Below are 22283 nucleotides of genomic sequence, written 5' to 3'. Positions count from 1 at the left end.
AGAACCTACATTGGAAGGACGGTGTTGAAAGCCTTCCTGAAGCCAAGGTAAACAATGCACACTGCTCTCCTCTCATCTACAAAGCAAATCATTTCAGCATAGAAGTTCATTATCAGCTCTGTCAAGTGTGAGTTCTCCTTGGTGAGTCCTGCAAACATTCTTGTACTTCATGTGCCTGGAAATTATTTCTAGGATTAGGTGCTCCATCAGCATCTCAGGGCTTGACAGAACATCCCTGGGTCCTCTTTCTTGTCCTCCTTTCAGTTACTGACATTTACTTTCCACCAGCAGTCCTCGGGTACCTCTCCAAACACCATGATCATTCAAAGGTTATTGAGAGCCTCCTTTCTCCAGATTACTCCCCTTACTTTAATTTCTGAAGACCCTCCCTCATCTAGGACGTTTTGCCCCAGGGGGCGCTGGATCTCTTTGAAGCTAGAAGGTATGCATGAATCTCTCAGAATATGCAGAAGATAGCAGATTTTAAAAGAGATAAGAATTACAGCCTCAAATACACGGGATGGGTTTCAACATGGGACACTCTCTAAGAGAAAATCTCCGTATTTCAACACATCATCATGTCAGGATTTCATGAAGTGCCAAAGAAGGTGGAAAAATAGCATTCAGGACATTATTTACTGGAGTTCAGCCTGGCTATTAGTAGGAATTGGATTTGAACACAATGTAGATATACCACACACATATTCCCTTCACTGAAAAATTGCTGTTTACAATGAACAAGCAATGAGGCTCAAAATTGATGGAAAGCATCTTAAAAATGTCAAGACTTTCATTGTAAATGATCTGTGGTCCAAATACTTCTTCCACCTTAGTGAGGGACAAACAAATTCTTCCATATCATGATGGAGAACTGTTTTAATAACATCCCGGAAAAGATGATAGGAAGTTAGGAAATATTATATTTGGGGTGATGCTGGAAACCCCACAATGTCACAGCCTCAGGGGTGACTCTACTCAGGACAGAAAAGATGCACGGATCCCCATCCTGATTATGATCTATACTGTTGCACTATTTAGAATTTTGGCACGGTTTTCTTAGCAGTACTGAGGCGTCAACACCTTTGAAAGGGCTCCCAGAGCAAGAAGCCAGGAGAGCGATGGAGGCACACTGGTAGCCCCGGCACACCAGCCTTCATCTCCCGGGGCGCCTCTGCTGCTCTGCCTACGCAGCTGCCAGCGTCCCTCGCCGAGCCCCCCTGAGTGCCCCCTTCCCCCGCGGCCCCGGGGCCCGGGCCGGGTGTGTCGGGGCGGGCAGAGGCGCCGGCGCTGCCCCGGCCGGGCGGGGCCGGGCGGGAGCGGCCCGAGCGCGGCTCCGCTCGGCTCCTGTGCGGCTGCCGCGGCGCCCGCAGCGATGGTGGCCGGGCCGGGGCCGGGGCTGCTGGCCTTGGCCTTGGCCTTGTGGCCGGCAGGTGAGAGCCGGGCGGGGAGGGCAGCGAGCCCGGCCCGGGGAACGAGGGACAGCGACAGCGACAGGAGCAGGAGCAGAGACGGGAACAAGGGCAGAGTCTGGGGAAAGGACAGGAGCAGAGGCAGGGCAGGGAACACGGGCAAAGGCCGGGGCAGACGCAGGGACAGGGGCTGTGGGCTGGCGGCTGTGGCTGTGGCGGGCCGGGGGCACCGGGACACCGGGACAGCGCCCTCGGTCCGCGGGCGCGCCCTGCCCGATCCCTGCGCTCTCCCTCCGCAGGGCTCTGGGCACAGCCGAGGCTGCAGGAGGCCGGCGGAGGGCAGCGAGCGCCCGGGGACTCCGTCACCCTCTCCTGCCGCGGATCCGGATTCGCCTTCGACGATTATTATATTTACTGGTATCGTCAGTTCTCCAGAGGCACCCTGGAGTGGGTGTCCTTTATCAGCTATGGGAGCATAGCACAAAAATACGGAGAAGCAGTGCAGGGTCGGGCCACAGTCTCACGGGACGATTCCCAGTCTCTGTCGTCTCTGGTTTTGCGGGCTCTGCAGCCCAGCGACTCTGCCCGCTACTTCTGTGCCATTCACACAGAGACAGGAAACCCAGCTGAGCTGTAACACAAACCTCCCGGGGCCTGGCATGGGGTGTGTTAGATGGAGGGAAGGTCAGAGTCACCAGGAGCCTGGAGTTGATGGCTCCCAGGTGTGTTCCCAAAGAGTCAGATCAAAGGCAGGTGTTCCTGGCTTTAGCTGCACACTGCCAGGATTCCAGTTTATTGCCAAATTGAAACAGAGTGGAATTGTGAGTGACAACAACATCAAAAAGCATTAAAACACCTTGGCCCTGCTGAAGCCTTGCTTCATCCCAGGTTTGCCTTCAATGCAGCACTCCTGATTTCTCTCCCTCTTCTGTCCAAAAGGCAGAGGGCCAGTGGGAAAGGGGTCAATTCCTACACTTGTCATATGGCTCCTTCAGAATCACCTTGCTCTAGCCTGGCTTCTCCACCTCCCTCAGGCCACAACCAAACAGTTTGTGAGTTTCTCCAAGCATGGAGACTCCACAAGGGGCCTGGACAATCTGCACTGGTGCTCGGTTATGCTCACATTGTGAGGCTGCACTGTTGTGCCATACACCATAACTCCAAAAAGGCCCTTTCCTTCTTCTTTCTCTGAGTCATATTTCTGAAAATGATGTATTACTGTATGGAATAATCCTTTACTAATTTGGCATCACCTGTCCTTGCTGTTTCTCTTCTCAGTATCTTGTCCATCCTGAGCATATTCACATTTGGGGCAGTCTGCAAATCAGAGAAGGCCTCGATGTTCTGTCAGCTCTGTTGAGCAACAGCTAAAACATCCCCCTGCCTGTGCCATCAGCAGTACTGTAAAAAAATTTAACTCTATCCCACTTTTGAGCCGCCTCAGGTTCCATTTGTCCAGCCTGCTGAGGTCCCTCTGGGTGGCAGCACCACCCTGCTGTGTGGCAGCCCCTCCTACTACTCTTGTTTCATTAAAGAATTTGCTGGGGTTCATATTTATTCTCATCTTCCTAAAGATGGCTAAAGATGCTAAAATAGACCCAATACTGAACCCTGGGGTGCCTTGCTAGACACTGACTTCCAACTAGACCTCATGCCACTGGTCACAACTCTTAGGGATCCTCTGTCTGTCCACTGTTCTGTCCAGATCACCATCTACTCGCTCAGCTGAGATTTTATCAGCTTCTCTTCGGAGAACCTACATTGGAAGGACGGTGTTGAAAGCCTGCCTGAAACTGAGGTAAACAATGCACACTGCTCTCCCCTCATCTACAAAGCAAATCATTTCAGCATAGAAGTTCATTATCAGCTCTGTCAAGTGTGAGTTCTCCTTGGTGAGTCCTGCAAACATTCTTGTACTTCATGTGCCTGGAAATTATTTCCAGGATTAGGTCTCCATCAGCATCTCAGGGCTTGACAGAACATCCCTGGGTCCTCTTTCTTGTCCTCCTTTCAGTTAGTGACATTTACTTTCCACCAGCAGTCCTCGGGTACCTCTCCAAACACCATGATCATTCAAAGGTTATTGAGAGCCTCCTTTCTCCAGATTACTCCCCTTACTTTAATTTCTGAAGACCCTCCCTCATCTAGGACGTTTTGCCCCAGGGGGCGCTGGATCTCTTTGAAGCTAGAAGGTATGCATGAATCTCTCAGAATATGCAGAAGATAGCAGATTTTAAAAGAGATAAGAATTACAGCATCAAATACATGGGATGGGTTTCAACATGGGACACTCTCTAAGAGAAAATCTCTGTATTTCAACACATCATCATATTAGGATTTCATGAAGTGCCAAAGAAGGTGGAAAAATAGCATTCAGGACATTATTTACTGGAGTTCAGCCTGGCCATTAGTAGGAATTGGGTTTGAACATAATGTAGATATACCACACACACTTTGCCTTCACTGAAATATTACTGAAAATTTTACAAAGAATAAGCAATGAGGCTCAAAATTGATGGAAAGCATCTTAAAAATGTCAAGTATTTCATTGTAAATGATCTGTGGTCCAAATACTTCTTCCACCTTAGTGAGGGACAAACAAATTCTTCCATATCATGATGGAGAACTGTTTTAATAACATCCCGGAAAAGGTGATAGGAAGTTAGGAAATATTATATTTGGGGTGATGCTGGAAACCCAACAATGTCATAGCCTCTGGGGGGACCCTACTCAGGACAGAAAAGATGCAGGGATCCCCATCCTGATTATGATCTATACTGTTGCAGTATTTAGAATTTCGGCAGGGTTTTCTTAGCAGTACTGAGGCGTCAACACCTTTGAAAGGGCTCCCAGAGCAAGAAGCCAGGAGAGCGATGGAGGCACACTGGTAGCCCCGGGACAGCAGCCTTCATCTCCCGGGGCGCTTCTGCTGCTCCGCCTACGCAGCTGCCAGCGTCCCTCGCCGAGCCCCCCTGAGTGCCCCCTTCCCCCGCGGCCCCGGGGCCCGGGCCGGGTGTGTCGGGGCGGGCAGAGGCGCCGGCGCTGCCCCGGCCGGGCGGGGCCGGGCGGGAGCGGCCCGAGCGCGGCTCCGCTCGGCTCCTGTGCGGCTGCCGCGGCGCCCGCAGCGATGGTGGCCGGGCCGGGGCCGGGGCTGCTGGCCTTGGCCTTGGCCTTGTGGCCGGCAGGTGAGAGCCGGGCGGGGAGGGCAGCGAGCCCGGCCGGGGAACGAGGGACAGCGACAGGGACACGAACAGGGACAAGGGCAGAGTCTGGGGAAAGGACAGGAGCAGAGGCAGGGCAGGGAACACGGGCAAAGGCCGGGGCAGACGCAGGGACAGGGGCTGTGGGCTGGCGGCTGTGGCTGTGGCGGGCCGGGGGCACCGGGACACCGGGACAGCGCCCTCGGTCCGCGGGCGCGCCCTGCCCGATCCCTGCGCTCTCCCTCCGCAGGGCTCTGGGCACAGCCGAGGCTGCAGGAGGCCGGCGGAGGGCAGCGAGCGCCCGGGGACTCCGTCACCCTCTCCTGCCGCGGATCCGGATTCACTTTCGAGGATTATTATATTTTCTGGTTCCGTCAGGGGTCCGGAGGCAGCCCAGAGTGGGTGTCTTTTATCAGCTCCCCCAAGGGCACTATAGAGGACTATGGGGCAGCGGTGAAGGATCGGGCCAAGATGTCCCGAGACAATTCCCGATCCGAGGCTTATCTCTCTTTGCGGCCCCTGCAAGCTCAGGACTCTGCCCGGTATTTCTGTGCCGTCCCACGGGGACAGGAAGTGCAGATGAGCTTTAACACAAACTTCCCGGCCAGAGGCTGTCTTACATTTTGTGCAGGTGAGAGTTGCCAGGGGCTGGAGCTGGGTCTCAAGGCTGTTTCCAAAAAGTCAGATGCCATCGCTGTGCACCACATGTATTCCTGGCCTGTAGTGCACACTGCAGGGATTCTGATTTATCGTCAATTTGATTTAGAGTAAAATTGTGAGCAATTACAAAGTGCCTTGCTCCCACTTTATCTCTCTTTGCTGCCAGGCTTATTTGCTGTCAAAGGTACAACCCCAACCAGCTTCTGTTTCTCTACGCTAAACATGTCCAGCTCTGACAGCCTTTTAAACTTGGAGAGATGCTCCACATCAACAGTTGAAAAACAAAGAAAGCAGAGTCCTCAGTACGGGAGAAATAAGGACATTCTGCCCTACTTCTCCATCAATAGGGAGGTTTTTAGCCATTTCTAGGAAAAACCGTCTTTCTCTCACAGAATGATTCCTTGGGAAGACAAAGGCCATGACTCCAAATGCCCCATTTCCTCATTTCCATTTCCATTTTCTGAGAACCAAATATTACAGTGTGGAATACTCCTTTGCTCAGTTGACAAAAGTGTTGCTGATGTGTCTCATCGCAGCCTACTGCCCAACCCAGGGCACGCACTGTCGAGACAGTGGGAGAAATAAAACCAGGATCTGAGCAAGAGGCTTAAAGATCCTCGTGTCTATACGGCTCTTGGCTCACAAACAGTAAATAAAGCCTCGCACGGCGCTGCCTCTCGTCCCTTCCTGCACGCCCCCTGTCCCGCCCGGCGGGGCCGCGGCCCCGGGGCCCGGGCCGGGTGTGTCGGGGCGGGCAGAGGCGCCGGCGCTGCCCCGGCCGGGCGGGGCCGGGCGGGAGCGGCCCGAGCGCGGCTCCGCTCGGCTCCTGTGCGGCTGCCGCGGCGCCCGCAGCGATGGTGGCCGGGCCGGGGCCGGGGCTGCTGGCCTTGGCCTTGGCCTTGTGGCCGGCAGGTGAGAGCCGGGCGGGGAGGGCAGCGAGCCCGGCCGGGGAACGAGGGACAGCGACAGCGACAGGGACGAGAATAAAAACACGACCAGGGACAAGGGCAGAGGCTGGGGAAAGGACAGGAGCAGAGGCAGGGCAGGGAACACGGGCAAAGGCCGGGGCAGACCCAGGGACAGGGGCTGTGGGCTGGCGGCTGTGGCTGTGGCGGGCCGGGGGCACCGGGACACCGGGACAGCGCCCTCGGTCCGCGGGCGCGCCCTGCCCGATCCCTGCGCTCTCCCTCCGCAGGGCTCTGGGCACAGCTGAGGCTGCAGGAGGCCGGCGGAGGGCAGCGAGCGCCCGGGGACTCCGTCACCCTCTCCTGCCGCGGATCCGAATTCACCTTCGAGGATCGTTCTATTTGGTGGTACCGTCAGTTCTCCGGGGGCCCCCTGGAGTGGGTGTCCTATATCAGCCGCCCCAAGGGTACTAAAAAGGAGTACGGGGCAGCAGTGATGGGCCGCGCCGAGATGTCCCGGGACAATTCCCGATCCGAGGCTTATCTCTCTTTGCGGTCCGTGCGAGCTCGGGACTCTGCCCGGTATTTCTGTGCCGCCCCACGGGGACAGGAAATGCAGATGAGCTTTAACACAAACCTCCCGGCCAGAGGCTGCCTTACATTTTGTGCAGGTGAGAGTTGCCGGGGCTGGAGCCAGTGGGTCTCAAGGCTCTTTCCAAGAAGTCAGATGCCATCGCTCTGTACCTCAGGTATTCCTGGCCTGTACTGCACACTGCAGGGCTTCTGATTTATTGCCAATTTGATTTAGAGTAGAATTGTGAGCAATTACAAAGTGCCTTGCTCCCACTTTATCCCTGTTTGCTGCCAGATTCATCCTCAAGGCTGAATGCCTGAATTCTCTGCCTGTTCTCTCCAAAAAGAAACAGACAACAGGAAATCAGGTTTGGGATCATTACTTAACAATGAATCAGTGCTCTTCATCTCTACTGCTTCTTGTTCCCCTCCTCCCTCAGGCTGCAGTTCAACGGCTCCAGCCTGGTTCCTTCCCAAAAGCTGCTGCCCCTCAGAATCAACCCTGTCCAGCCTCGGTTCTCCACAGCCTCCACTTCCCAGTGTCATGATCAAACAATATGTGAACATCTCCAAGCACAGAGACTCCAGGAGGTGCCCGAGCAGCCTGTGCCAGTGTTTGGGCACTCTCACACTGTGAAAAAGCATTTCTCTCTGATGTTCAGTGAGAACCTCTTGTGATTTTCTGTTTGTGCTCCCGCTAAAGGGCATGAGCTGAAAACAGCCTGGCCATGTCCTTGTGTTTCTGTACATTATGACAACCCCAACCAGCTTCTGCATTTCCATGGTAAACATGGCCAGCTCTGACAGCCTTTTTAACTTGGAGAGATGTTCCATTTCAACAGATGAAAGACAAAGAAAGCTGGTTCCACTATACAGAAAAAAAAATAAAAATTTATGCCCTACTTCTCCTTCATAGGCAGGATTTTTAGCCATTTCTAGGAAAAACGGTCTTTCTCTCTCAGAATGATTCCTTGGGAAGGCAAAGGCTATCACTCCAAATGTTACATTTCCTCCTTTCCATGAGCTTTAATTCTGAGAACCACCTATTACAGCGTGGAATAGTCCTTTGCTCAGCTGGCAATATTGGTTCTGCTCTGCCCGATCGCAGCTTATTGCCCAACCCCAGGGACTCGCACTGCCGAGACAGTGGGAGAAATAAAAACGGGATCTGAGTAAGAGGTTTAAGAGCGTCATGTCTATACGGCTCTTTGCTCACAAAGAGAAAGTAAAGCCTCGCACGGCGCTGTCTCTCGTCCCTTCCTGCACGCCCCCTGTCCCGCCCGGCGGGGCCGCGGCCCCGGGGCCCGGGCCGGGTGTGTCGGGGCGGGCAGAGGCGCCGGCGCTGCCCCGGCCGGGCGGGGCCGGGCGGGAGCGGCCCGAGCGCGGCTCCGCTCGGCTCCTGTGCGGCTGCCGCGGCGCCCGCAGCGATGGTGGCCGGGCCGGGGCCGGGGCTGCTGGCCTTGGCCTTGGCCTTGTGGCCGGCAGGTGAGAGCCGGGCGGGGAGGGCAGCGAGCCCGGCCCGGGGAACGAGGGACAGCGACAGCGAGAAGGACATGAACACGAACAGGGACAAGGGCAGAGGCTGGGGAAAGGACAGGAGCAGAGGCAGGGCAGGGAACACGGACAAAGGCCGGGGCAGACGCAGGGACAGGGGCTGTGGGCTGGCGGCTGTGGCTGTGGCGGGCCGGGGGCACCGGGACACCGGGACAGCGCCCTCGGTCCGCGGGCGCGCCCTGCCCGATCCCTGCGCTCTCCCTCCGCAGGGCTCTGGGCACAGCCGAGGCTGCAGGAGGCCGGCGGAGGGCAGCGAGCGCCCGGGGACTCCGTCACCCTCTCCTGCCGCGGATCCGGATTCACCTTTAGGGATTATGGAATTTATTGGTACCGGCAGTCACCCGAAGGCCGGCTGGAGTGGATGTCTGTTATTAGTTTTGATCCCACTGTTTTTTATTTTGACCAGTCATTGCAGGGGCGGGCCAAGATTTCCCGGGACAATTCCCGGTCCGAGGTTTATCTCTCCCTGCTGACCCTGCAGCCCCGCGACTCTGCCCGGTATTTCTGCGCTGTTCACACGGGGACAGGAAACCCAGCTGGGCTTTAACACAAACCTGCTCGGGCCTGGCTCAGCACCCACGAAATTTGGAGATGGTGAATTCCAAAGTGGTTCAGGGCTGTTCCTAAGAAATCAGGTGCCATCCCCATGCAGCACCAGTGATCCTGGCCTTTCATCAAGAGCTCCTTTCTCAGCACTGACGCTTTCCTTTTCCTGAGTCCCAACTGCAATGTTCTATGCTATAGAAGAGGTTCAAGGTTTTTCAGTCATGCAGTCAGCCTGGTGATTGCCTGGCTCCAGTCTCTTCTTAAGTGGAACATGCAAAGCACCTGCAGGGTCCTGGGCTGCCTTTGCTGCAGGTCAGGGGTCCAGGCGGGCTTAGAGAGGAAGAGGCAGCTGGAGAAGTGTCATCACTGGGGAGCCAGGAGGGTGCAGGGCCAGAGTGCAGGGAGGAGGGTGAGGAGCAGTTTGGAGAAGGGGTGCCCTGGACAAGCCAAGATGAGATCCTGGGGTGTCCCATGTGGGAGCAGCAGCCCAGCAGAGCCAGGGCCAGGGGAAGGACAAGCTGACAGCCCCCCTGGTCACCTCCAAAGTGCCAGAGCCTGCGAGACTCTCTGAGAGAAAAGCCAGGGCTGGGCCCTCAGAACCACATCACCTTTAGCCCAACACAGCATTTCCTGCCCAAAAAATGGTCTGTTACAGCACCACCCAGGGTGAGAGACAGCCAGGAGGGCAGCAAGAGCTTCAAGCTGTGCTCCTGGTGCCCCACCTCTCCCCCGAGTGCTGTCACAGGCAGAAGGAGGGACCAGCAGGGCCTGGGCCTGAGAGCAGTGCCAGAGGCCCAGGCAGGGCAGGTGTGGGCAGAGCTGTTGTGCAGGCGCAGAGAAGCTGCAGAGAGGCCACGGAGAGCGGGCCTGGCCATGTGGAGTGCCCTGTGCGTGGCCTTCTTGCCCATTGTAGGTAAGTGCAGGCAAGGGCTGCTGGCCCCGGGAGCTGAGCGTGGCCCTGGGCTCTGCAGGGCTCTGGGCAGCTGTGCTGAGCGCTTGCAGCCGCAGCTGTGCCCCGGCTCCAGCTGCCCAGCCATGCCTGTGGAGCACGGGGAGAGCAGCCCTGCTCCTCTGGTGCCTCTGAGCTGGGCACCTGCGTGCCAGCTGCCTGCTCTGCAGCCTGGGCACACGCAGGGCACCTCCCTGCTGCACTCAGATCTCGGGGCCCAGCGCTTGGCCCTGGCACTGGACAAAGGGATTTATTGCCTCATGGTGTGAATCCTTCCTTCTTCTTTGGGGAAAATCAGAAAATGCTTCCTGTCAGACTGGGAAAAGGATGGAGGGAAATGTGGTATCTTCTTCCTTGTGCGCCCTGCTAGCTGCCACCAGCTCTGCCCATCTGTGTCAGCTGGCTTCCAAGAGGAGGATTTTGTCCTAACACTTGTCCTGTACCACCAGCATTGCCCTGACCTTTGTTGAATCTTGCAGTGACTGTGGCTCATTCTTGGTCTCAGCAGCAGTCACTGGCCCGGTGGCCTTGGTGCAGAACCCCAGGGAAGTGACCGTGCAAGAGGGAGATGAAGTCACCTTCCAGTGCAGCTTGCAGGGAGGGTCTGCCCGAGACTACATCATGTACTGGTACCGTCAAGGCCCAGGGGGCTCTCTCAAATTTATCTACAAGGAGGGTGAAATCTTTGGAGAAGGTTTCCAAGATCGCTTTGTGGGATCAGTGGAGAGGTACAGTTTCATACTGCAGCTCCTGGCAGCAACCCCAGGCGATGCAGCAATGTATTACTGTGGAGCAAGAATCACCCTGGAGCAGGTCTGCAGCAGAGTGAACCAAAAACCGGCAGATGGCGAAGACAGATCTCCCAGCACTTCTTTCTGGCAGCTGCTCCCCAGGGCTCTTGTCAGGCAATGGCAGGTGCAGGAAATCTCCCTCTGGCTGGATGGCACTAAAAGGCACTGGAGGGAGGGCTGCTGGAAGGGCTGGTGCCATTGATGGTGCAGGAGGATCTGTGCTGGGAGCTGTAGAGGCTGCAGTTTGGGCAAGTGCAGGGTCAGTGCACCTTGCCAGGGCTCCTGTCCAGCATGGCCTCATTTGTCCTCTGTGCCTTGCCTTGGCTCCCAACCCTTTTTCTTCAGGGACAGTCAGCATGGCTTTGGGAAGTTGGGATTTGGCTTAGCACATTGACAGCATTCTACAGTGAGACAAAGGGTCTTGCTGGGTGAGGAGAGAGTGGATGTTGTGCATTCTTCATTCAGTTGAGCTCTCAGCACTGACTTCCCTGGAAACCTTCTGGACAAATCTTTTTATTATGGCCATGGTTCAGTGACATGGATTGTGCAAGGGGACATATTCCTCCTCCTGGCCTGTGGGAAATGAAATTCCTTTAGGCTGATCTGGCTGCTGAAGCCTGAGGTGAATAAAGCATTCAGGACCTCAGCCCTGTCCCATACCCTCTGTCACCTGGTCCCCATCCCATTCAGCACTGGGCCCACGTTTTCCCAGCCTCGTTTGTCCGTGCAGCCTCCTGACATGTTGTCCTGACTCCTTGCTCACTGGGGAGGAATCCAGGTGAGAGCCGGGCAGGGAGGGCAGTGAGCCCAGCCCAGGGGAATGAGGGACAGCGACAGCGACAGGTAGGGACAGGGACTGGGGCAAGGATGAACAGGGACACGGTCAGACGCAGATGGGGGCAGGAGGTTTTGTCACCGTGCGGGTTTTGTCACCGTGTGGCATCCAGGGGCACCGGGACAGCGCCCTCGGTCCGTGGGCGCGCCCTGCCCGATCCCTGCGCTCTCCCTCCACAGGGCTCTGGGCACAGCTGAGGCTGCAGGAGGCCGGTGGAGGGCAGCGAGCGCCCGGGGACTCCGTCACCCTCTTCTGCCGCGGATCCGGATTAACCTTCGAGAATCATTATGTTCGGTGGTACCGTCAGGCGCCCAGGGGCAGATTCGAATGGGTGTCCTGGATTAGCCATTATGCATCACAGATTCAGTTTGGGGCAGCAGTGGAAGGTCGAGCCACAGCCTCCAGGGACAACTCCCAGTCTGTGGCATCTCTCAGCCTGCACCTCCTCCGTGCCGGGGACACCGCCTGCTACTTCTGTGCTGTTCGCACAGAGACACAAATCCAGCTGACGCTGAACACAAACCACTTGAGAGCATCCCAGCTCTCTGCCTTGGAGCTGGAAGGGGCCTGTGTTGCCCAGATGTTCACGGTTGCTGTAGACACAGCACAGAGTTTTCAAATGTTTGATTCTAACAGGGAAATCCTGCCTTTTGCTTTCCACAAATGAGCTGTAACCTTTATGTTTATCTTCTTGGCATGTGTCATGCCAACTCACTTCTCATTCCCCCTAACCGCTTCAGCTTTGAAGCAATTTTCCTGTTTCCCTTGGCTTCCAGTATAACAGGTACCCAGTCCAAAAGGTCGGGTGTGTGAATAGTCCTGCTGTGGTTTTGGGCACAGCTCACGTCCTCTCAGTCCAGCCCATGAGTTTTACTGCCTGAGGGGTGAGCAGAGGAAATGGGGAATTCTAGAGCGTTATTTGGGAGCTCATTGGGAGAATGTGGAAGCTGTGTGTGTCTCTCCCCGATCTGAGGTTCTACAGGGAGACAGAGCTGTTGAGCAGATGGGTTTGCATCTGCTGGATCCTGGACATCACAAGAAGAACCATGGGGAGATGGTGGAGTAGATTGATTGCTTAAGCTGTTGCTTTTTTGCTTACCCTTGTCTCTGGGGCTGCAGGTGGCCTTTCTCAGGTGAAGACAGCAGCCTCAGGCCCTACAGTGGGGAAGATCTCGGAGTCTGTCTGGCTCACCTGCCACATCTCTGGTGTAGCCATCACCGACAGCAACTACGCGTGGGACTGGATCCGGCAGACTCCTGGCAAAGAGCTGCAGCACCTGGTGATGCAGTATCCTTTCACAGGGCTCCAGCACATCGCTGCATCCTTCCAGAGCCGAGTCAACAGCTCTGCAGACCCCTCCAGGAACCAGCTGTGGCTGCAACTGCTCTCACCAGCGGCTGCAGACACAGCCACCTATTTCTGCAGCATGAGAGATCTTGAAAAGGGCACAGTGCTTGAAACGCAGGCAGCGCCAGGGCAGAATTGGAAGGAAGGGCTTTAATCTAGCCAGATCTTTTGTGGTTGCTGCAAGGCAAGGCTCTTCCCAGACTTCTCAAGACTAGTCTGGCTGTCTTTTGCAGAAACAGATGCAGAGGTGCTACAGCAATAACAACAGTAGTCTCCCACAAGCAACTCCCAAACCATTAATGTGTTAACTCCTTCCTTCCTTCTCAACATCTCCCACAGGCAGAAAGAACCAGGGAAAGAGGGTGTTTTGGTTTGTGATTTTTTTTTTTCAAAGAATATGATGGTTTTGTTTTGAGTATGGCTAATTTTCTTCATAGCAGGAATAGAACTATGTTTTGAATCTGTGTTGGAAAGTGTGTTGGTAATTCAGAGATGTTAGAGTTATTGCTGAGCAGTGCTTACATAGAGTCAAGGCCTCTTCTGCTCCTCATTCCACACATCAGTGTATAGGTACACAAAATTTGGGAGGGAACACAGCTGGTTCAGCTCTGGCTGTCAAGGCTTTATGATACAGTTGAATATCATGAAGGATTTGATCAATGTACATCTCCGTCACTCTTTGATCCTCACTCCCAAGGTGTCAGTGTCTCTACACAACAAAGAATAATCAGTTTGTCTACTTTCTCCTCTTAGCTAAAACACCACAAAGACTTCCTAAGGTATTAAATGACCCCAGGAACCAATTCTAAGAGACCAGAGGGCACATTCCTCCTGCTTCTGAGCACTGAAACAAAGGGGAAGAAGGGAACAGCTTTCAGCAAGTCAGGAGAATCTTCAGAAATGCTTTGATATAACATGAAAAGTTCTGATTCTTTTCCTGCTTTCTATGCAGCTTAACTCTCTCAGACTTTTCAGAGGTGTCATGTAATCCCCAAGTTCTCATTTACAACTCAACCTCTCTGATATTATCTTATATCCTTTCTTGAAAGGTGTTTTTTCATGTGGTACGTTGGGTCTGAAACCACTGAAGAGGTCATGTGACTGCCTGTATAATCCTAAATTCTATGTAGTTGAACAGAGACAGTTTTTACAAGGAAATAGATCACTGTGTACAGGGGCCGGAGTACCACGATGATACAAACAGCATAGGGACCTGTACAAAAACAAAAAGAGGGGGAAAATTGAGATATTTTGGGAAAGAAAGGAGATGGCTAACTATAATCATTAAAGAGAAAAATAGAATATTCTTTCTAGAATGCCTTTTACCCTTGTAAGATAAAAGAGTTCAAGGGGATTCTAAAAGGTGGAAGAAAGAGAGAAGTTGAAAATTCTATACTCAATCAAGCGATTTGAAACCACTGAACAATTCAATTAACCTTTTTTCCCTTTCCAGTTTTGGAAGTAAATGTACCTCTGAATCCTCTCATAGACTTGCACCTATGGATAATTAGAAAAAATATTTGGCTTTCTATCTCATGATTTACAACACTTTTGAACACCATGAGGAAAGAGTGAGTTATTGGAATAAGTCTTAGCACTGTGAGGACAGAGAAGCTTATATTTGGACCAGGGACAACTCTCACAGTTCTACCAAGTAAGTGACATTTCTTTATTCCTAAAACTTCATTTCAAATTGAGGTGTAGCTGGACAGAGGAGTTTAATGGTTTGGGTTCACTGAAAGAATTTTCACCTGCAATAATCCCTTGAATGCACTCGCTCTCCAGCCGGGCTTCCAAGCCAAACCCTCAGCTTGGATCTGCTCAGGAAGGTTTCCCAGGAACATCTGGGCTGACTCTGCACAGCACCATTATTCCATGATCCCCAAACACCAGCAGGGCACTGCTTAGCCTGTGATAACTTATTCCCACTTTGGGCAGCACTCTGGCCCAAAATTCACTGCCCAGTGTCCAATTCTCCAGCGGGCTTGCACTGACTGACTTGGGGCAGGAATGCAGAGCTCAGTGAGGAGCTCCCGGGATGAGGAGTTTTGAGACAGATCTGTAACTCCTGGTTGGAGAAGTTCTGGTTTGACACTGGCACCACCACACTGACAGTGTCCCCAGGTAAGGCATTCCACTGCCCTGGAGACAGAGCAGGAAGGAGGTGAAATAGCCTTGGGCTTAAATTCTCACAAGTGCCTCATAGCCAAGAGCTCCTGGAATGAAAGACAATTGGCCACCAAGTTGTGTGGGTTCTGAAAAGATCAGTGTGGGGAGTAGGGATTATAAGAAGCCTTAGTTATTCCTATCTTTCTTTGGAATTCCATGATGTGCAAAAAAGGTACATGTCACCCCTAGCAAAGTTACCATTCTGAAGAAAGACCTATCTTTCCATGCTCTTTGATGATTTTCTTTTCCTAGCTAATGACAGGATATTTTCAGATCCGCACAGAGATTCTGGTATTAACTTTGATGTTACAAGATGCTGGGCCTTAAGTATCAAACTCCCTTTTGAGGCTGCTGAAATACTCAGGAAGTTGAAGCCAAAGTTTCCAGGATGTGAGCAACCTCCCCCTTTTGGTTTTGAATTCCTTTGGGAGATATTAATATGCATTTTAAGGTGTTTACAGCACAAATACTTTCCAATCTTTTGCCAACTCCCCAAATCAAAATGACATAAAATAACAACCATTTGTGCCACTGTGGGATACTCCAGGCTTATTCTCATTTAAGGATAGAGAAGGTATTCCTTTTGGTACTGTTTGGTTTATTCCAGATTAAACATTCATTAAGAATGCTAAGTCCCATTACTTTCTGGAATAGAGGGCTCCTCCTTTGACAAAAGGAGGAGAAGTACAACATTTTCTTCAAATAAATTTTCAGAACATAAAACACAAATCCCTTCCAGAAACAAGCAGTGGTAGGAATTCATGGCTGTACTGTCAGGGAATGCAAACTAAGGCTCAGACCTTCCAGGGTCAGATAAAACAAATCTTCTACTCTCTGAACTACAGTTGCACTGTGTACATTATTGATTGCTGAAGATCCTGCCCAGGAAGCTATTGCAGAGAAGCAGCTTGGTTGTGTTCTGGCTGTTTGGAAAGCCTGGGGAGGAGACCACATGAAAAGTCCTTCTCAGAGAAGGTCTTCTCAGAGAACACAGAATGCACAGGACTGACAGGATCTGGCCAATCATGGTGCAACTGAGAAGGAAATGTGTGGGGGAAGAATAGCAAAGCGAGCCCTTTTTGATTTACCCATTTTAACTGTGTGTTACTGCTGCTCTTGTCTTTGGGAATGGAACTCAACTGACCGTGGAGCCAAGTAGGTATCCTTTATATATTACCATTTTCTGAGTTGCTACTCTTTCATTTTCCCCCTTTGCAAATATTTTATTCCCCCCAAAATTTATGCAGACACTCATTCATGTTTTCCACTCACTAATTTTACTTTCTCTGTGTAATCTTTTGCATGCAGCTAGACAATTTATATGTAAAAATATTCTTATTCCACTTCTCAGTGTTGCCAAAGAACTTGAACTCCAGTTCAAGTTCTGTCTGCTATCATTCTGAATTTCTGTGGGACATACATCTATCCACTTATTAAGGCTTCTTAATAAGATTGCCATAGTCATTGTTGGGTTAAACTCACACTTAGACTGCCTAAAGGGAAATTAAGTGTCTGTGGAAGTTGGCACACAAGTTCCTAAGACTATCTATTTTGTCAGAATTAAAAATACAAAACTGATAGCAGAGAAGGGTACAAAAGCAAGAAATAAAATCTTATGCAACATTTCTATATTAGTTTAATCTTAATAAGTTCTTAAGAAGTTGGATTCAACCGAACTGGTCACCAAGTTAATGCGTTTGATTTCTGTTGAGTGTCTGGGAGGGAGAGTAAAAGAAAATATAGTATTCACTTATGTCTCATGAATATGCAAGAGCAACCCTGATAGAACTGTTATGATTTGGAATTAAATGGCGGAGAAAGCAGAATAAGTGGAGTCTTGGAGTGGTATTCATCAAAGTTCCCCTCTTGTTTGTAGGTCCATTATAAAATCAAGGGTGCATTTACAAGCACAAGCTTTGGCAAAAGGTAGTTGTGATCCTGTGCGATTAAATCCCCTATTAAGTATCGCCCCATACCAATTTATGTCTTTATTTTGATCTTTTGGAAGAAGCAGCAAGAAATAAAGACCACAAAAAGTGATTGCTAATGCTACAAATTACTCACAGATGGAGTACATGTGAATTTTGGGTCACTCAGCACCCAAGTAAGCCTGCAGTAAAATCAATCCTGTCCAAACCTTGCTTTTCTTTGCAGACGTTTTAAAAACATCTGACCCTCAAGTCATTGTGATGAAATCAAAGAAACTGGAAGAAGATGGCAGCTCTGGGAAAGCAGCTTGTTTGGCAAGGAACTCCACTACAAAGAACATCAGATTGGAGATGCCCTCTCAGGAGGTGGTCTATGAACAGAGCCCATCGATTTTGACGTCACAGGGGTTGTACAATGCAATTAAAGTGGTCAGGGTGACAAAAGACACAGAGGTGACCTGCACGGCCAAATTCGATGACCTCACGATGACAGCACAGCCAGGTACAGTTTGGTGGAACAGCTGTCACTTATTTCTGGAGACAGTGGCCTGTGGGGCCTGGTGTTCTCCTTCAGGACAGCACTGCCCTGGGCAGCCAGCAGAAATAAGAAAGACATTTGGGATTTCAGCAGGGGGAGCAGGGAAGGATGTTTCAAAGCATCTATAAGAAATGGTTTCAACTAATTAATTACTTTGGGATACTTTTCTGGGAAGAAAACACACAATCCATTTGTTCTAAATGTGAATTTCCTTATGACGGAATATTCAAGCCAATAGCAGCAAATTTGCAGCACAAGCTGGAACAGCCTTTCTAAAACCAAAAAAAGTTAAAGGTGGAGTGTGTTGTGAGGATTTTTAAATTAAATTAATTGTTATATTTGGTGGGATTTCTCTTTTAGCCATGAAGGTCATTCAAATATTAAAACCAAAAGAATGCACAGTTTTTCTTTGTCTGGCAGCTGCATGGAGAAATTTTCTCCTCAAATTAATGTTGGAATTATTCCTGACCAGCTGAGGCCAAATCAGTCCTTTCCTCCGATGTTTTATGAGAAATGTCATCTAAACATTTTTTTTTATATCCTTTGTAAAAGGTGGATGTAGTTTAAAATGCCTTTTCTTTATCATGCTACAGAACAGGAGGCTGAAGAACCAATAACAGAGGCCAGTGAGAGGGTTTGCAACAGCACAAACACCTCAGCACAAGGTGAGTTACCCAAACAGGATGTGAAGTTACATTGCTCTCTGGGAGATAAAGGCATGGAAATGCATTTTCTGCAGGGCAGAGGACTCAGAACACAACACATTCAGCACACACAAGCTGCTGTTCCAAGGTTGCTCCTGCAGTTACACACAAGCCCAAGGAAGCTAAAAGCAACAGAGACAGACTCTGGGCTCCCCTGTTGTTGCCATGTTCTCTCTCGGCTGTTCCTTTGCGGCTCTTCCTTTCCCTGAAACTCTCACCTGTGGATTTTCCACTTTCAGCCAAGATCACAACACCAAAACCCAGACCATGATCTCTCCCCTCTTTTCTGGTCACTGAGCAGATGCTGGAGGGCAGAGAGTGAACATGCTGTCCATGGCTGTGCTGGGTTTGAGAGTCCTGCTGGCAAAGAGCATCGCCTTCAATGCCCTCATGAGCATCAAGTTATTTCTTTTCTGAGGTAAGGGAGCTCACAGCTCTCAATCACTGGTTCAGAGGCCCAATTTCATTAAATGTACTTTAAACCTCCCTTTGCTCTTCCAGACATGGGGAATGAACCCAAAGAAGAGCAGGAAAGAACATGAACCAGCAGCACAAGGGGGCTGAACAAGCAGGGCCAGAGCTGCTGACAGAGATCAGCCAGGACACAAGGCAGCACCTTCCCCTGAAGACATGCAACACTCTGCACTCCTGCCTGGCCAGCTGATTTACACTCAAGAGTTTTAAGTGCTTTTGCTGTTTCCTCTCCTCTGAACACTGAGGAGAGTGGATCTATCCTCATTCTCCTGCTAAGTAGATCCCTCCACTCTTCTGCCATTTGCACACCAGTGTCCAACCTGCTTCAGTAACTTTGAAAACTCCAGTGCTCACTGCAGATAGATGGCCTTTGAAAAGCACCTTTCCCAGGCATGTTGTGTTACTGCCTATGGAACTGGAGCAGCACTGCTGGGGGAATTCCAGCCCAGGAGCTGCCATTTGTAGCTTTGGATTTAGATAATTTCAATACTCAAAGTGTGTATTGCAGATAAGAAGAGCTGTGCAGAATCTGAAGTGATTTCATTCAACTAGATAATGTTCATTTCTGGATTAAGCCTGTATTCCTTCTGCTAAATTTATTGCAAGTGCATTTTAGGTTCCTGTAATAGTGACAAAAATAAACTTGTGTGAGAACAAAATGCTGTGTGTTTTCTGTGCTTTTTCTTCTGGCACTAGGATGGAACTTGCTGAAATCTAATTACCCTAAGGCCCACTGGGGTCGGAAACAAAGCTTTGATATTGCAGATTTAGTGTTGGCAGAATTTGTCTTTTGCAGACTTTGTGCAGGGAAATGTCTCTGGCACATTCAGGAGCTTCAGTGAGGAGAGTCCTTGCTGAAGGCACAAGGGAGGAAAATGCTCCTGTCAGCAGAGAAGAAACCCTGCTGTTGTTTTGAACTCAGGGACAGGAGGAAGGGGCCACCAGAAAATCATTTGGGGTGGTTTGATGGAGTGATAGTTTCCATAGCAACTTGGCTCTGGGCTAACAGAGCCCAGCCCACACCTTCCCCAGCTCATGCCCCTCTCACGGGCTACAGGCAGGATGCTGTGGTCACCATTTCTGACTCAGTCACACCAGGCAGCATCAACCCTCCCCTGCTTTTGAAAATACAAGGTAACCACATCCTGAAGGGGAGAGAAGGCTTTGCTCCCCCTGCCTGAGCTCCTGCAGCCCTCAAGAGAGCCTCTGCACAGGCCACAGCAAGGGCTGCTGCACTGAGCTTGCTCAGCTCACACCCTCAAGCCTGAAGTGCTGAAAAGTCCTTTGAAAAGAAACTTCAATTCCTTTTCCCCTGGGCAAATGTGAACAAAATGAACAAAACCCCTGACTAAAAGTATATAAAGAAATTTCAGCAGACATATAAAAACATCTCAGCAGATTGGGAGGAGCACAGAAGATACACAAAAGATAACGACCATTAATGAACATCAGCTCCAAACATCAGGCCTGGTGAGAACCAAAATAACATCGAATGTGTAGTGATCAATAAAACCCAAACACTACAACCTGTGGTACTTGGGACCAATGGTCTTTGAACCAATAAATTTCCCTAGGGTTTGACTGGAGAAGTACAAGAAAACTCTACTGAAAGCATTGTGCGATGGATGTATTTTCTCTGCACAACCCATGCAATGTGTGGATGAAATTATTTTGGTTGCATCTCCTAGCCAGAAGAAAGTAATGCCTTGATTCTCAAACACGGAGTGGGGTAGTTGACATCTGTCCTGCCGCTCAAGTCAAAATGGTGAGAGCTCTCTCCAGTGGCAGACAACATTAAAAGCATGCTGAAAGAATAAAGGTTTCTCCAAGAGATTACATGGGAAAACACAGTGAAGAACACCATGAGAATGGGCAGCACTAAGCATGTTTTTTTACCACTGAACCCTCCAGTTTTCTTATGCCACATTGAAAATGCAATGTAATAATCATATTACTCCATCTGCTAGTTATAATGTGACGTATCTCTTATGTGCCACAAAATCCTATAAACTTCCTGACAAAATTAGATCTAACACAAAGAGAAACTCAAAAAGTGTATGGTTAATTACCTGACTGTAAGGCAAGCTCTCGTTCTCTCTTTGCCTTATATTTCAGTCAGCAGATATGGTTTGAACTGAAGTAATAGGAACCTGATCTTCCCAGTGCAAAACTATTCAGGACTGGGGAGTGCAAAGCTCCTGGGCATGTCTGTCTTTCCAAAGCATAACATTGAAAATAGATGTCAAATCTGGGATTTCTGTAGGGCGGACCTTAGTTGATTCCTGGCTATGCCAAAGCCTCCCAGAATCAGAGAAATTCCTCTCTTGTGACCTGTATTGAACCATAACCTGCAAGGAGACAGAGTAGAGACACGCCAGCCCTCATTATATGGACACCTCTAACAGGCACTGTGCACACACAGTTTTATTTTGATGACAAATACTCTCTGGCCATGGAGTTCCACCTGCCTGAAAGCACTACTAGATCATCCTTGGGACAATATCTTTCTCTAACACTTGACAGGAGCCATCTCCAGAGGCTGAGAGTTTCTGTCCTCTCCCCAGTCCCTTTCTCAGTGCCCACTACCCTGCACAATATCATCATGAGGAGCACCTACGGACACAGATGCAGGGTTAGCTCCCACAGCCACAGGAACAGCCCCAGTAGCATTGGCACCAGTGGCTCCATACCTGATACAGCTAATGCTGAGATCAGATTGGTCTGCAGCCCACTCGGGACAGATCTGTCATTATCTCAACCCTTCATGCCCCACACTGGATGCCAAATGAGGCTGTTGGGATTTAGAAATGGAATTTCCCAATTTAGTGTTCTCACTGAGCCACTCCAAATCAAGCCTGAGGCTCTTTCACAGGATCACAAAAAGTGTGAATATGGAGAGGGCTTCACAGAAAGATGGGGACCACGCAGGGTGAGAGACAGCCAGGAGGGCAGCAAGAGCTTCAAGCTGTGCTCCTGGTGCCCCACCTCTCCCCCTCAGTGCTGTCACAGGCAGAGGGAGGGACCAGCAGGGCCTGGGCCTGAGAGCAGTGCCAGAGGCCCAGGCAGGGCAGGTGTGGGCAGAGCTGTTGTGCAGGCGCAGAGAAGCTGCAGAGAGGCCACGGAGAGCGGGCCTGGCCATGTGGAGTGCCCTGTGCGTGGGCTTCTTGCCCATTGTAGGTAAGTGCAGGCAAGGGCTGCTGGCCCCGGGAGCTGAGCGTGGCCCTGGGCTCTGCAGGGCTCTGGACAGCTGTGCTGAGCGCTTGCAGCCGCAGCTGTGCCCCGGCTCCAGCTGCCCAGCCATGCCTGTGGAGCACGGGGAGAGCAGCCCTGCTCCTCTGGTGCCTCTGAGCTGGGCACCTGCGTGCCAGCTGCCTGCTCTGCAGCCTGGGCACACGCAGGGCACCTCCCTGCTGCGCTCAGATCTCGGGGCCCAGCGCTTGGCCCTGGCACTGGACACTGCTCCTGGGGCACTGCGGCCCCTCTGGCACAGAGCAGCTGGGCCATGGCAGCACAGGGCACAGCCCCACTGCCTGCGACAGCCCTTTGGCTGTGCTCTGCTCACCCACAGCAGCTTCAGGGACAGGACAGTGGGTGCCTCAACATCCTATCTTGGCACGGACAAGGGGATTTATTGCCTCATGGTGTGAATCCTTCCTGCTTCTTTGAGGAAAATCAGAAAAAGTTGTGGCTGGGAAAAGGA

At 51.2% G+C, this 22283-nt stretch overlaps 2 protein-coding genes across 2 annotated transcripts in view; both read left to right on the top strand.

Annotated features, from left to right (window-relative positions):
* LOC131094071 (M1-specific T cell receptor alpha chain-like) overlaps positions 1-22283 on the top strand; it is a 244243-nt gene that overhangs the window by 56076 nt on the left and 165884 nt on the right. The window lies entirely within an intron of this gene.
* LOC131094070 (M1-specific T cell receptor alpha chain-like) overlaps positions 1-22283 on the top strand; it is an 85118-nt gene that overhangs the window by 51392 nt on the left and 11443 nt on the right. The window contains exons 3-4 of the mRNA XM_058041542.1: positions 16045-16094; positions 17094-17369. Of these exons, the coding sequence (XP_057897525.1) occupies positions 16045-16094; positions 17094-17369 (326 nt within the window). The remainder of the gene's footprint in view (positions 1-16044; positions 16095-17093; positions 17370-22283) is intronic.

Source organism: Melospiza georgiana, chromosome 28 (assembly GCF_028018845.1).
Source record: "Melospiza georgiana isolate bMelGeo1 chromosome 28, bMelGeo1.pri, whole genome shotgun sequence".
NCBI lineage: Eukaryota > Metazoa > Chordata > Aves > Passeriformes > Passerellidae > Melospiza > Melospiza georgiana.
Note: the sequence above shows the minus strand (reverse complement) of the source record. Positions and strands in the feature narration are given on the sequence as shown.